The 14,667-nt window shown below is 49.5% G+C and overlaps 1 protein-coding gene across 1 annotated transcript in view; it reads right to left on the reverse strand.

Moving 5' to 3' along the window:
- FSTL1 (follistatin like 1) overlaps positions 1-14,198 on the reverse strand; it is a 31,272-nt gene extending 17,074 nt beyond the window's left edge. Inside the window, exons 1-3 of the mRNA XM_056848368.1 lie at positions 14,080-14,198; positions 10,787-10,868; positions 79-183 (exon numbers count right to left, since the gene is read on the reverse strand). Of these exons, the coding sequence (XP_056704346.1) occupies positions 79-183; positions 10,787-10,868; positions 14,080-14,198 (306 nt within the window). The remainder of the gene's footprint in view (positions 1-78; positions 184-10,786; positions 10,869-14,079) is intronic.
- Between the last annotated feature and the right edge of the window lie 469 nt (positions 14,199-14,667).

Below are 14,667 nucleotides of genomic sequence, written 5' to 3' on the forward strand. Positions count from 1 at the left end.
ACTGGGGGTACTCCCTACATTACGCCTTGACTCGGCAGCCCCAGCGATCTGATGCCAAAGCCTCGGTCCAAGTCTTACCTCAATGCACAAGCAGGTGGGTTCACCTTTCTCTGTCACAGCACACTCCCGGCCAGCCCCGCAGAAGACGTTGGCACAGATTTTGGATTTGCTTTTCGGCTCCTCCTGCACAAACAGGAATACACACAGTTGACATAGCAGCTTCCTTCGGGAAAAGCCACACGTTCGGACAAAGCTAGCGCACTGCGAATTCTCTGACTCACTAACCTTAACTGCGTTTGCGGTTTCAGGATCAGAACACCTTCGACGTTGCAAAACCCTTAGCTGAAGCATGTTTACTGTGGTGTTTTTGGGCAGAAATCCCTTTCAATTTATTATTAACACAGTATTCGGTCAATGGTAGATAGCAACAATTATATCCTTTAGTAGGTGACTATCTGAATAAGATAACATATCACTTCTCAGGAAGTGGTCCATTCTAAGAGTATAGTCACTCGAAGGCATGACCCGCTTCAAACACAGTATTCAGTCAATGGTAGATAGCAACAATTATATCCTTTATTCGCTGATTCATTTTATCAGACTTTAACCCTGTTCCTATACATGTCACTTATAACAGCCACTTCTTCGTAAAGGATGCTTTACAATATCCTGATTTGAGTTGAGAAGCACCTTAGAGACGAAGAAGATTTTCAGAGTATAAGCTATTGTGAGTCAACACTCCCTTCGTCAGATACCAGAGCGTTGATGAGCAAAAGCTTATACCCCAAAAATCTTGGTCTCTAAGGTGCTATTTGACTCGAGTCTAGCTGTTCCACTGCTGACCAACACGGTTCCCCTCTGAAACCATTTGAAATATATTGTGTTTTTTTACTCTAGTTTTCTGTTCTATTTTAAATTTAATTTGATTCTCCCACTTTGCTACGACTACAGGGAAGGACATGAAAGGAAAAATAAAGGGTTTTCCCCGTAGAACATCCATTTTTTTCAACCAGAGAGTCATATGGAACTAATTTATTAATACTCTTAAAGCTTAAACAGGCTCATGAAATCAACTAAAATGAATGTCCAAATAGTGCTAATATAGAATCATAGTGTTGGAAGGGACCACCAGGGTCATCTAGTCCAACCCCCTGCACAATGCAGGAAATTCACATCTACCTCCCCCGCCCACATACCCCAGCGACCCCTACTCCATGCCCAGAAGATGGCCAAGACGCCCTCCCTCTCATGATCTTCCTAAGGTCACAGACTCAGAATTGCTGACAGATGGCCATCTAGCCTTTGCCTAAAACCTCCAGGGAAGGAGAGCTCACCACCTCCCGAGGAAGCCTGTTCTACTGAGGAACCGCTCTGTTAGAAAGTTCTTCCTGATGTTTAGACGGAAACTCTTTTGATTTAATTTCAACCCGTCGGTTCTGGTCTGACCTTCTGGGACTGCCATGTTTTTCTTTTTCTTTCAGTCTTTTACGGGACCTGGATGTTTGTGTGGTTTCAGAGACACATTTAACCTACTGATTTTTGTTTCCTCAGTTGGATGGCATCCATTTTTCATTCCTTTTCCCCAGCATGCCCAGATACCGCCTGATACTAGCCAGATCCTACACCCACTGAAGGTAGCAAAGCATTCTAAGATGATGAAGAGCTCAGGGTTGCCAAATCTGGGTTGGGAAATTCCTGGAGAGTTGGGGGTGGAGCCTGGGGAGGGCAGGTTTTGGGGAGGGGAAGGACTTCAGTTGGGCGTAATACCTTAGATTCCACCTTCCAAAGTAGCCTTTCGCCCCCCAGGGAAACTGTTCTCTGTAGTCATGACATAAATTGTAATTCTGGGATATCTCCAGGCCCAACTGGTGGTTGGCAACCCTATGAAGAGGTCTATGATCCTGGCTGAAAAGATCCTGCCCTTTTCTTTTAGCATCCAGCAAGAGTAACAGTCCTGGAAAACTTAAAGCTTGCATACTCTGTTGCGTTATTTTGGTTGGTCTTAATAAAAGGTATGACATACGTTTTCATTTTTGGATTTTGCTACAGATTAACACGACTACCACGACACTTTTTAAAAAGTTTCCTCAAATAACATCAGTGTGTTTGCATTTCAAATATTTAGCTCCAGGTGGCACTATGGTCCATCTTTCTATCTGCCAGCACAGCTGCCCCTCCTGTCTAAAATGCTATTTTTCCTCTTGTCAGAGAGCCGCCATGAGAACATATTCCGAGGCAGGCTGAATCACCAGCAAAAGTCACTGACACGTTCCCAAAGCCCCTGTTCCTCCTCTCCCTCTTTCACTTCACAGGATTCTCTTATTACCCCCATTAATGCCAAAATTTAAAAACCAGGATGAAACACTTTTAACAACAGCAAACGCCTGTCTCAACGTCAGCTAAACTGGGTCCAACAGCGCCACCAAAATCTCACGTATTCTGCCAAGAGTTACCCCGTCCAAAGTCAGAAGCACCCTTCAGAAAGAATGCCAGGTTTCTCACCAGTGTTAGCTCTGCCTTGAACACATGAAGCTGCCTTATACTGACTCAGACCCTCGGTCCAGCAAAATCAGTCTGGAGATGCCAGGGATTGAACCTGGGACCTCCAGCATGCCAAGCAGATGCTCTACCACTGAGCCACAGCCCCTCCCCAAAATGTACACATGAACACATGAAGCTGCCTTCTACTGAATCAGACCCTCGGTCCATCAAAGTCAGTATTGTCTACTCAGACCGGCAGCGGCTCTCCAGAGTCTCAGGCAGAGGTCTTTCACATCACCTACTTGCCTAGTCCCTTTAACTGGAGATGCCGGGGATTGAACCTGGGACCGTCTGCATGCCAAGCAGATGTTTTACCGCTGAGCCACGGCCCCTCTCCATGGCTCTCCAGGATCTCAGGCAGAGGTCTTTCACATCACCCCCTTGCCTGGTCCCTTTAACTGGAGATGCTGGGGATTGAACCTGGGACCTTCTGCATGCCAAGCAGAGGCTCTACCACTGAGCCACGGCTCCTCTTGTCTGGATTGAACTCCAGCTCCCCCTCTTCCCACATCTTAAGTCTGGGGTCCCCAGCCTTTTTTGAGCAGGTGGGAACTTTTGGAATTCTGGCGCTGGGTGTTTCCATGTGGTATGACCGCGTTTCAAGACAGAGTTAGCGGAGCCCATGTTCTTCCTTCCGAAAACCAGCAGAAGCTGTTTGGGAAGAAAGACCGAGGTGGTGGCCGAGTCCCGAGGCCGAAAGATCGCAAGTCTGCGTGTTACGTCTCCACAGGTCAATGCAAACATCCATGCGCTTCGGGCCTGCCTTTCTTCTCCGGCCCACGCTTGGCCCAGGCCAGAGACAGGATGGCAGGAACGCCGGCCGACTTCCACAACGGTCTGGGAGAAAGGAAAAGAGGTCCCGGGGGGGGGGGGATACTGTTTGCTCAAGCGCTCCAACATGAACAGTTTTCCTTGCATGACATGGTTTCCCCCCCCCACCCTGCTTCAGTCTTGAAAGCCGGCCAGGCGCTCCGCCCGTCTTACATATTCTTGGCTCTCCCGCGCACTTTGGAACAGCTGCAAAATGCACTGCCCAGGGGGGAGAGAAACGAACGTGCCCCATCCAACTGGGTCTCGGGTCTCCAGGAGGCTGGCCAGTGAGAGCATACCAGAGAAAGTTACAATAGGGCTGGGGTGGGGGGCAGAACCATCATTTGAATACCAGCAAAGGCCTCCCTTAGGACTGGTCCGTGGGGCCGCTGGAGCAGAAGACATTGTTCCCCGTTCTTGTCAGTGGACTGGAATGCCCTGAGTGAAAAGGGTGAAAACGCGCACCGCGAGGCAAACAGCAGCAATGCTCCTCGACAGCATTAAATGCCTCAACGGCTCTTGGAAGCTTTTCCACTAAGCATTTCACAAACAATGAAGGCAGGCCTGAGAACTCAGAACGGCGTGGCTGGGTTTCCGTTCCCCCTCCGTGCTTCTGCTCAAGGAGCCAGTGTGGTGTAGTGGTTAAGAGCGGCGGTTTGGAGCAGTGGGGTCCGACCTGGAGAACTGGGTTTGATTCCCCACTCCTCCACGTGAGTGGCGGAGGCTAAGGGAGTGAACTGGGTTGGTTTCCCCACTCCTACACATGCAGCCAGCTGGGTGACCTTGGGCTAGTCACAGCTCTCTTAGAGCTCTCTCAGCCCCACCTACCTCACATGAACACATGAAGCTGGCTTCTACTGAATCAGACCCTTGGCCCATCAAAGTCAGTATTGTCTACTCAGACTGGCAGCGGCTCTCCCAGGGCTCAGGCAGAGGTCTTTCACATCACCTACCTGCCTGGTCCCTTTAACAGGAGATGCCGGGGATTGAACATGGGACCTTCTGCATGCCAAGCAGATGCTCTACCACTGAGCCATGGTCCCTCCACAGACACCTCACAGGGTCTGTTGTGGAAAGGGGAAGGGAAGGTGATTGTAAGCTGGTTTGATTCTTCCTTAAGTGGTAGAGAAAGTCGGCATATAAAAATTAACTCTTCTTCTTCTTAAAAGGCGGGGAGACATGGAGGAGAAGCCCATCAATGGCTACTGGAAGTGGTGAGTGGCTGCCAGCTTGGAAGGCTTGAAGAGGGGAGTGGACATGTTCATGGAGGAGAGGGGGTATTCATGGCTACTAGTCAAAATGGATACTAATGATGCATGCCTATTCTCTCTGGGATCAGAGGAGCATGCCTGTTATATGAGGTTCTGTGGAACACAGGCAGGATGGTGCTGCTGCAGTCGTCTTGCTTGTGGGCTTCCTGGAGGCACCTGGTTGGCCACTGTGTGAACAGACTGCTGGACTTGATGGGCCTTGGTCTGATTCAGCATGGCTTCTCTTATGTTCTTATGTTCATGCCGATTCTCTCCAGAATCAGAGGAGCATGCCCATTATATTAGGTGCTGTGGAACACAGGCAGGACAATGCTGCTGCAGTCGTCTTGTTTGGGGTCTTCCCAGAGGCCCCTGGTTGGCCTCTGTGTGAACAGATTGCTGGACCTTGGTCTGATCCAGCACGGCTGTTCTTATGAGTGAAGGGAACCTCCACATCCGGAGGCAGTAAACCTCTGAATAGCAGTGCCAGGAGGGAACATCAGGGGAAGGCCTTGGCCTCTGTGCCCGGCTGGTTTGGCCCTTCAGGGCAACTGGCTGGCTGCTGTGGAGGCAGGATGCTGGACTAGGTAGACCACCGGTCTGATCCAGCAGGGCTCTTTTTACATCATCATGTACTAAAGTCATCTTTGAAATAATCTAAAGTTCTTCTAAATAAAATCCTTTCTGTGTCTACTGTCCGCTTTCACGTTCACACAAATCAGCTGAAACAGAATCACCCTTGCCCGGGTATCTAAATTTCAAAGGCTGGACTACATAATAATACATCTTGCACAATTTTGTAGATTGGCCAATTATTTGTATGAAGGCCCGCGTAAGTGCTTTGAATCAGCATATTCTTGAAATTCTCAGAAGCACCACAGCGGCATGAGATTTCCCAAAAGAAGCCCCCTTTCGGGAACGGTCTCAGATCACTACATCAGCAGCCTTTCATATGGTGGACCATGCAATCCTGTTGAGGCCTTTAAAGATTGAAGCAGGCATCAAGGGATGTGATCAGGAATGGTTTAAATCAGTACTTATGGATCAGACGGTGTGTGTGTATGTGTGGAATGGTATGGTACAGCCTGATCTCACCAGATGTCAGAAGCTAAGCAGGGTCGGTGCTTGGATGGGAGACCACCAAGGACGGCTTTGCGGAGGAAGGCCATGGCAAACCACCTCTGCTTCTCACTTGCCTCAAAAGCCCCTTGCTGGGGTCGCCATAAGTCAGTCGTGACTTGCCTGCACATACATAAATCCTGCCTGTACCAAACTACTCTGTTGTGTCTTTCACCTGGTGCAAGGGCTTGCCCGCTGAGGTCAGGAAGGCTCCTACATTCCTATTATTCTGCATAATGTATAGAATGGGATTGTTCGGGTGTTATTCGTAAAGACTGGAAGGTTCCCTTTGAAACTCCCTACCACTCCACAGAATGTAAGACAGACTGGTTCAGAAGGACATTTGTATAAAGTGAAAGAAGAAGAAGAGGAGGAGGAGGAGGAGGTTTCTATGTGCGACTTTCTCTACCACTTAAGGGAGAATCAAACCGGCTTATAATCACCTTCCCTTCCCCTCCCCACAAGAGACACCCTGTGAGGTAGGTGGGGCTGAGAGTGGGTGACTAGCCCAAGGTCATCCAGCTGCTTTCATGGGTAGGAGTGGGGAAACAAATCCAGTTCACCAGATTAGCCTCCACTGCTCATGTGGAGGAGTGGGGAATCAAACCTGGTTCTCCAGATAAGAGTCCACCGCTCCAAACCACCACACTTAACCACTAAACCACGCTGGCCATAGTTAATATCTATAGAACCAGCTTCTCCAATCTTTTAACACTGTTTTACTGTCCATTCTAGAGAGTTCTCTTCTTTTCCAAGTTGCATTTATGTTTGTGGAGGGAAGGCAGCATGGTATAGCCTGATCTTGTCAGATCTCGGAAGATAAGCAGGGTCAGCCCCGGTTAGTATTTGGATGGGAGACCACCAAGGAATACCAGGGCTGCTATGCAGAGGAAGGCACTGGCAAACCACCTCTGGTAGTCTCTTGCCTTGAAAACCCCATAAGGGGTCGCCTTAAGTTGGCAGCGACTTGACGGCACTTTACGCACACACATCTATGTTCTTACTGTTTCGTTTCAGTTGTAATCTGCCTCGAGTCTCCATGAGAAAGGTGGACTATAAATGAAGAAAATGAATAAATGGTTCTTCTGCCTTACTGAGAACCAGTCTGTCCTAATATAAGGCTGGTAAGACCCCTGATTAAGTGCTGGCTTCTATATTCTCAAAAGGGGAGTGGTCTTTTTTTGCTTATCTATTCTCATATCACCTTGACCTGGATGGGCCAGGCTAGCCCATGCTTGTCAGATCTTAGAAGCTACAAAGGGTCAGCCCTGGTTGGTACTTGCATGGGAGACCACCACGGAAGTCCAGGGTCACAGGAACACATGAAGCTGCCTTCTACTGAATCAGACCCTTGGTCCATCAAAGTCAGTATTGTTTACTCGGACCGGCAGCAGCTCTCCAGGGTCACAGGCAGAGGTCTTTCACATCACCTACTTGCCTAGTCCCTTTAACTGGAGATGCTGGGGATTAAACCTGGGACCTTCTGCATGCCAAGCAGATGCTCTACCACTGAGTCACGGCCCATCCCCTAAAGTAAGAATGAATGGAACACATGAAGCTGCCTTCTACTGAATCAAACCCTCAGTCCATCAAAGTCAGTATTGTCTACTCAGACCGGCAGCGGCTCTCCAGGGTCTCAGGCAGGGGTCTTTCACACTACCTACTTGCCTAGTCCCTTTAAGTGGAGATGCCGGGGATTAAACCTGGGACCTTCTGCATGCCAAGCAGATGCTCTACAAACTGAGCCACAGCCCCTCCCCCTATGCAGAGGCAGGCAATGGCAACCCACCTCTGAACATCTCTCAACTGAGAACCCCACAGGGTCGTCGTAAGTCAGCTGCGACTTTACGGCTCTTTCCACCATCCTCATATATACTCTCTGGTGCAGCTTGAATGCTGTTTTTCACTCAACAAGGTCCAATCCAATAAAATTTGCAACACATCATGTATTCTATGTTCATATTCTACCAATGAAGAGCTTCTACAGAATGCCTGGAACTGTCTTTTTTTCCCCACCCACCCCTTTCATCCCTTGCAATGAACGTCTAGCCTGATGAAAAGGTTGGGGAACTCAAAAGCTTGCCAGCTATTTTTGTGGAATTTTGCTGGATCGCAACAAAAAAAGGTTATTACACAGCTGTTGCTTTGGGAAGTTGTGCTTTGAGGGCAGATTAATCACCACGGTGCTACGACGGGCGCCTTTCAAACCCGAAGCAGGCAGAGAGACAAAACTTGGCTCAGTAAGACTGTCTGCAGGCCGGTCTTACTTTGTAAAAGTGATGTGATTTTAAAAAGCGAAGTCTCATTAACAGGAGTCCTGCGACTTCGGCAGAGGAAATTCCACAGAGTCTGGTTACAAACATAGGTTGGCGGCACTTAACCCACACCCACACACATGGTGACGTAAAATATGTCCCAGTAAGGGAGGAAATATATTGGGTTGGTTGCAATGAACATAAGAACATAAGAAAAGCCATGCTGGATCAGACCAAGGTCCATCAAGTCCAGCAGTCTGTTCACACAAAGGCCAGCCAGGTACCCATCTGTTGTTGCCCACCCTGAGCCCAGTTGGCCGGGGAGGGGAGGCTAGAAATTGAAAAAATAAAATAAATCTGAAGTGAAAGGGCCAGGATGCAAGTTTACCACTGGTAGTAGAAGAAGGAGTTGGTTTTTATATGCCGACTTTCTCTACCACTTAAGGCAGAATCAAACCAGCTTACAATAGCCTTCCCCTCTGCTTCCCTTCGGCTAAGGGAGTTGGCTCTAATGAATAATAGAATAATATATAATAATATAAACATTCACATATATAATAAATAATGCAGTTAATCTGAAGACTAAGAAGGGGACAACCAATTTACAAGTATAAGAAGAGGACCTCAGTCAGTCCCGTTCTTTATCTTGCCTCCATGATCCAGCCCAACACAATTTACAATGCTAATATTACCCACACCTTCCATTACAGTTGCTTGAAATGGTAAAGGTAAAGGTCCCCTGTGCAAGCACCAGGTCGTTACTGACCCATGGGGTGACGTCACATCCCGATGTTTGCTAGGCAGACTTTGTTTATGGGGTGGTTTGCCAGTGCCTTCCCCAGTCGTCTATACTTTACCCCCAGCAAGCGGAGGACTCCTTTTTCCGACCTCGGAAGGATGGAAGGCTGAGTCGACCTTGAGCCGGCTACCTGACACCGACTTCCGTCGGGATCAAACTCAGGTCGTGAGCAGAGCTTGGACTGCAGTACTGCAGCTTACCACTCTGTGCCTTAAATTTAATGTTAAGGCCAGTTCCTGTATTATCCTCTATGCACTGGAATCTGTGATGATATAGTAACTGTATAATTCAGGCCTATCAGTATTTCTGCATTAGAAGGCTTGAAAATTCTACGTTGTAAAATCCTGATGGTGCATCCCATAAATCTGAAGTCTGGCACGAAAAATCTATCCAAAGAAGGGTGCAACCTAGCCAAGCTTCAAGAAATTCCTTTTGCAAAATGGCTGAACTTGGAAGAAAGAACTGCTTGATCTTAAATGCGATAAAAGTCTGAGTATCACAAGCATACCTGATCTCCCATTTTTGCCAGTTCACACACCATCAGAAACCGAGAAAGGTTCCAGGACTTTCACTCTGGCTTAGTGAAAAATCCTTTGAGTATTCATAATGTTAACAGTTTCGAAATTCCCATTTAAATTATTCAATGAAGTAAGGACAAGAGATGCATGAGTGTGAAGTCAGTAAAATAAGCCCCCCTCCCTCAGTGCAATGTCTTCTGAAAATATATTTTAAAAAATGACCGCCCCTCGCCCAAGCAAACAGAGAAGGGGCTCTCCGAACGATGATAAAAAGTTGGTTAATTGGGGAGGGAAATCCCAAGAGAGAGTGAGAGAAAGATGAACTAAAGGGAATGGAATTTGGGGGCCCGATGCGTTTATTTTTTTTTAAGTGAAGGAAAGGTCGGCTGGGGTTTCTCATTGCACGGGGTTGCTATTGCATTCTGGAAAAGGGAAGAAAAATAAACACCATTTTGGCCTCATTCAAGCAGAGGGCTTGTATAATTCTGCAATTTTCCATTTCGAAAAACAAGGCAATCCTCAAAAATATTTTCCCAAAAATCCAACGATCTTCAGTTTAAGAGAAGAATTAGAACACAAACTCACTCATGCTCAAAAAGACATGGAGATTGAGAGGTCAGGCTGCCCACCTTGACTGCAGAGCTATGTGACTGCATGATGCAGTGTGACATTTTTTGTTCCCTTAAAACTCTGGCTCCTGGCATTTATTCTCTCTTTTAACCAGTTTTCTGCAGGTTAGAAGTACAACACCGACCACGTAAAAAGGTAAGGTAAAGGTCCCCTGTGCAAGCACCGGGTCATTCCTGACCCATGGGGTGACATCACATCCCGACGTTTCCTAGGCAGACTGTTTACGGGGTGGTTTGGCAGTGCCTTCCCCAGTCATCTTCCCTTTACCCCCAGCAAGCTGGGTCCTCATTTTACCGACCTCAGAAGGATGGAAGGCTGAGTCAACCTTGAGCCGGCTACCTGAAACCAGCTTCCGTGGGGATCGAACTCAGGTCGTGAGCAGAGCTTGGACTGAAGTGCTACAGCTTACCACCCTGTGCCACGGGGCTCCCACTGACCATAAATGTTTACTAGAAGCCAGAATGGTGTAGTGGTTAAGAGCGGTGGTTTGGAGAAGTGGACTCTGATCTGGAGAGCCCGTTTCGATCCCCCACTCCTCCACATGATCGTTGGAGGCTAATCTGGTGAACTGGGTTGGTTTCCCCACTCCTACACATGAAGCCAGCTGGGTGACCTTGGACTAGTCACACTCTCTCAGCCCCACCCACCTCACAGGGTGTCTGTTGTGGGGAGGGGAAGGGAAGGTGATTGTAAGCTGGTTTGACTCTTCCTTAAGTGGTAGAGGAAGTCGGCATATAAAAACCAACTCTTCTTCATTCCTGAGAGGGAGGGAAACTCCTTTGGAGGCAGCGTGACCCCTATGTCTGCATGTTCGCCACTTGCGCCGTGAAAATTGGAACGGACGGCCAGCGTGGGGTCACTTACGCAGGCCCCCCTGGAGCACAGCAGCAGCACAGCCCTCGAACACCAGCCCAGCCACCCGCCGGCATTCTCCCGGCGCAAGTCCCTGTGCCGGCATCCCGGGAGGTGTTCCGGGGTGTTCCAGGGGGCAGAGCTGCCTTTAGGAAGCTTCCAAACCCCATTTGCCCCAGGAATGCCTCCCAGGATGCTGGCGGTCCTGCGCGGGCCCGCTTTCCCCTATGGGGGGGAAAAAGCCCTTTTTCCTGTTTTTATTTTGGAAAAAAGGCTTTTTCCTCCTCCATGGCGGCCGGGAAGCCTCTGAGGTTTCTCAGCTGCACCATCCCGGCAGCCTCGGTTTCCCCCACCCCCGAAATTGGCTGAAAATATATATTTGGGAGGGGCTATGGCTCAGTGGTAGAGCCTCTGCTTGGCACACAGAAGGTCCCAGGTTCAATCCCCGGCATCTCCAGTTAAAGGAACCAGGCAAGTAGGTGATGTGAAAGACCTCCGCCTGAGACCCTGGGGAGCCGCTGACGGTCTGAGTAGACGATACTGACTTCGATGGACCAAGGGTCTGATTCAGTATCAGGCAGCTTCATGTATGTTCTTCATGTACATATTTACTAAAAAAGTCTGGTTAATTCTGAAATGAATGACACCCAAGGCCCATTTGAAGGAACGAGCATTCCTTTTAGCAATACAGACTCTGAAAACAATCCAGAAGAGCATGGAAAAGAAGAGCATGGGAAAATGTCACTGCAGGGAGGCTGTGTTCTACCCCAAAACACAACATCTGTACGCACATCCGTACCTCTCATGGAACAGAGAAGGCGCCATTAATGGGGAAGCCTTAATTTACAGCCGTGACCTGGACGGCCCAGGCTAGCATGACCTAGTCAGATCTCCGAAGCTAAGCAGGGTCAGCCCTGGTTAGTATTTGGACAGGAGACCACAGCAAGTCCACACAAAAGCAGGCAATAGCAAACCATCTGTTTGTCTCTTGCCTTGAAAACCGTATGGGGTTTGCCATAAGTCAGCTGCAGCTTGATGTCACTTTCCACCACCTTCAATTACAATTTCTCTGTTTTTTGGGGCACATATGTGAATTCTTAAGTGCCTTAAATGCCTCTCTCACATGCATGAATTCATAAGTGCCTCTCTCACATATGTGAATTCCTAAGTGCCTTGACTGATTTAAAATGGAAAGCTGTTTATTTTGGAACCGCAGGGACAGGGGAGACTGAAAGCATCCATTAGAAGAAGGGTTGTTTTTATACCCCGCTTTTCTCTACCTTTAAGGAGTCTCCGAGCGGCTTACAATCACCTTCCCTTCCCCTCCTCACAACAAAAACCTTGTGAGATGGGTGGGGCTGAGAGAGTTCGGAGAGAACTGTGACTGGCCCAAGGTCACCCAGCTGGCTTCATGTGGAGGAGAGGGGGGTCAAACCCGGTTCTCCAGATTAGAGTCCGCCGCTCTTAACCACTACACCACGCTGGCTCTGGACTGAGAAGGCCTGGGTTCAAATCTGACCTCTACCATGAGGCTCACAAGTAGGAAAATGCAGGTCAGTCACTGAGTCCCAGATTCCCTAACAAAGTTATTGTGAACACCCAAATGAACCACAATTTGCGCATGAAACAGGTCCTTCGATGCCTCCTGGGAAGCCAAAGAGCCACAGCTGCACAGGCTGTGAAGGAATGGGGGGAGATTCCTTCACGAGAGCCAGAGTGGTGCAGTGGTTAAGAGCAGTGGTTTGGAGCGGTGGACTCTGATCTGGAGAACCAGGTTTGATTCCCCACTCCTCCAAATGAGCGGCGGAGGCTAATCTGGTGAACTGGATTTGTTTCCCCTCTTCCTACACACGAAGCCAGCTGGGTGACCTTGGGCTAGTCACAGCTCTCTCAGCCCCACCTACCCCACAGGATGTCTGTTGTGGGGAGGGGAAGGCGATTGTGAGCCCGTTTAAGTGGTAGAGAAAGTCGGAATATAAAAATCAACTCTTCTCCTACTTCTTCATCGTTCAGCTGACACCCAGCCAAGCATGAGAAAGGGAAGGTCTCAGGAGGATGCCTAACCCCTCCTCTCTGTCTGAGGCCTACCCTGCAGGGGTGGAACCCAAATCCTGCCTCCCTTCTCCATCTAGATCATAAGGACCCATCAGAGTTGCCGGGTCCCCAATGGCCACCAGCAGGGGATTGGGGGGGGGGTTGCCACATCCGGGTTGGGGAACTCCTGGAGATTTGGGGGTGGAGCCTGGGGAGGGGAGGGACCTCGGTGGGATACTATGCCATCGTTTCCACCCTCCAAAGCACCCATTTTCTTCAGGGGAACTGATCTCCGTAGTCTGGAGATGAGCTTTAATTCCCAGAGACTGGCATCCAGCATGGTGTAGTGGTTAAGAGTGGTGGTTTGGAGTGGTGGACTCTGATCTGGAGAACCGGTTTGGTTTCCCCACTCCTCCACATGAAGCCAGCTGGGTGGCACTGGGCAAGTCACACCTCTCTTAGACCTCTCTCAGCCCCACCTACCTCACAGGGTGTCTGTTGTGGGGAGGGGAAGGGAAGGCGATTGTAAGCTGGCTTGAGTCTCCCTTAAGTGGCAGAGAAAGTCGGCATATAAAAACCAACTTCTTTTCTTCCTCTTGGAACAGTGGACTCTGATCTGGAGAACCGGGTTTGATTCCCTATTCCACATGAGCGGCGGAGGCTAATCTGGTGAACTGGATTTGTTTCCCCATTCCTCCAAATGAAGCCAACTGGGTGACCTTGGGATAGTCACAGCTCTCTTGGAGCTCTCTCAGCCCGGCCTACCTCACAGGGTGTCTGTGGTGGGGGGAAGGGAAGGTGATTGTAAGCTGGTCTGAGTCTTCCTTAAGTGGTAGAGAAAGTCAGCATATAAAAACCAACTCTTCTTCTTCTTCTTCATCATCCCTAGGGCCCATGATAAGGAACACCTGCCCTACTCTATAGCATTTTGCATCTGCTGGGATGCCAAAGGCACCTCTTACATTACTGAAAATCCTTTCTGTTGTTACCGCCACGAGGGGACAGGAAATCATTGTTCCCCCTCCCCCCAAAAAGAGAAAGGATTCTTGTTTCCGTCTTGGAGAGCGGGACGGACCATCTGCACTCAATCAAACAGGAGGGAAGGAATGCGTGCAGGGAAGAGGGCAGGCAGCAACCCACCGGGGACCTCCGGCTCTCGGCCCCGCAGATCCCATCCTCCTCCCACCCGCAGCAGCTTGAGTTTATTTGCTCGGGAAATCACTTCCACATTTTCCAGCCGTCGTGCTCGAATATTTTGCCTCTGACCTCACTTTCCGGGCAGGAGGCAGCCGCCGCACTGGGGCTCCATAGGCCAGCCGTCCATCTGTGGCCCACCAAGCCCCCTGGCTGCCCCGAGGGTGATGCTCGGAGGATCTCCGAGGTCCCTCATGGGGGTTGCGGAGCGAGCCAGTGCCTCTCCCCCCCAGGGCTGGGGCTGCGGGGAGGCAGCCTCCTCATTATTCCCCGCCTGGCTCCCGAAACCTTGACGCACAACGTTTGTCTGGCCCGCCCCACCGAAACTTTGCCTGCCCTTTTCTGGCCCTCTTGGTGAGACAAAAGGCGCCTCTGCTCGGGCTGTCCCACTCCGGGTCCCATGGCGACCTGTTATTCCCAGCCCTTTTGTCTCCAGGCAGGGCCATCTGAGCGCACCACGAGCATGGGGGGCCCATGCTCATCTATGTATGTTGTGACCCGTTATTCCCGGCCCTTTTGTCTCCAGGTACGGCCATCTGAGCGCACCACGAGCATAGGGGCCCCATGCTAATCTATTTAAGTCCTGACTTGCTGTCAACAAATACAAAAATACTATACTAAACTTTCTTTCTTTCCCCCGTTCTTAGAACCAGGTCTTGAACAAT

Source organism: Euleptes europaea, chromosome 4 (assembly GCF_029931775.1).
Source record: "Euleptes europaea isolate rEulEur1 chromosome 4, rEulEur1.hap1, whole genome shotgun sequence".
NCBI classification, from domain to species: domain Eukaryota; kingdom Metazoa; phylum Chordata; class Lepidosauria; order Squamata; family Sphaerodactylidae; genus Euleptes; species Euleptes europaea.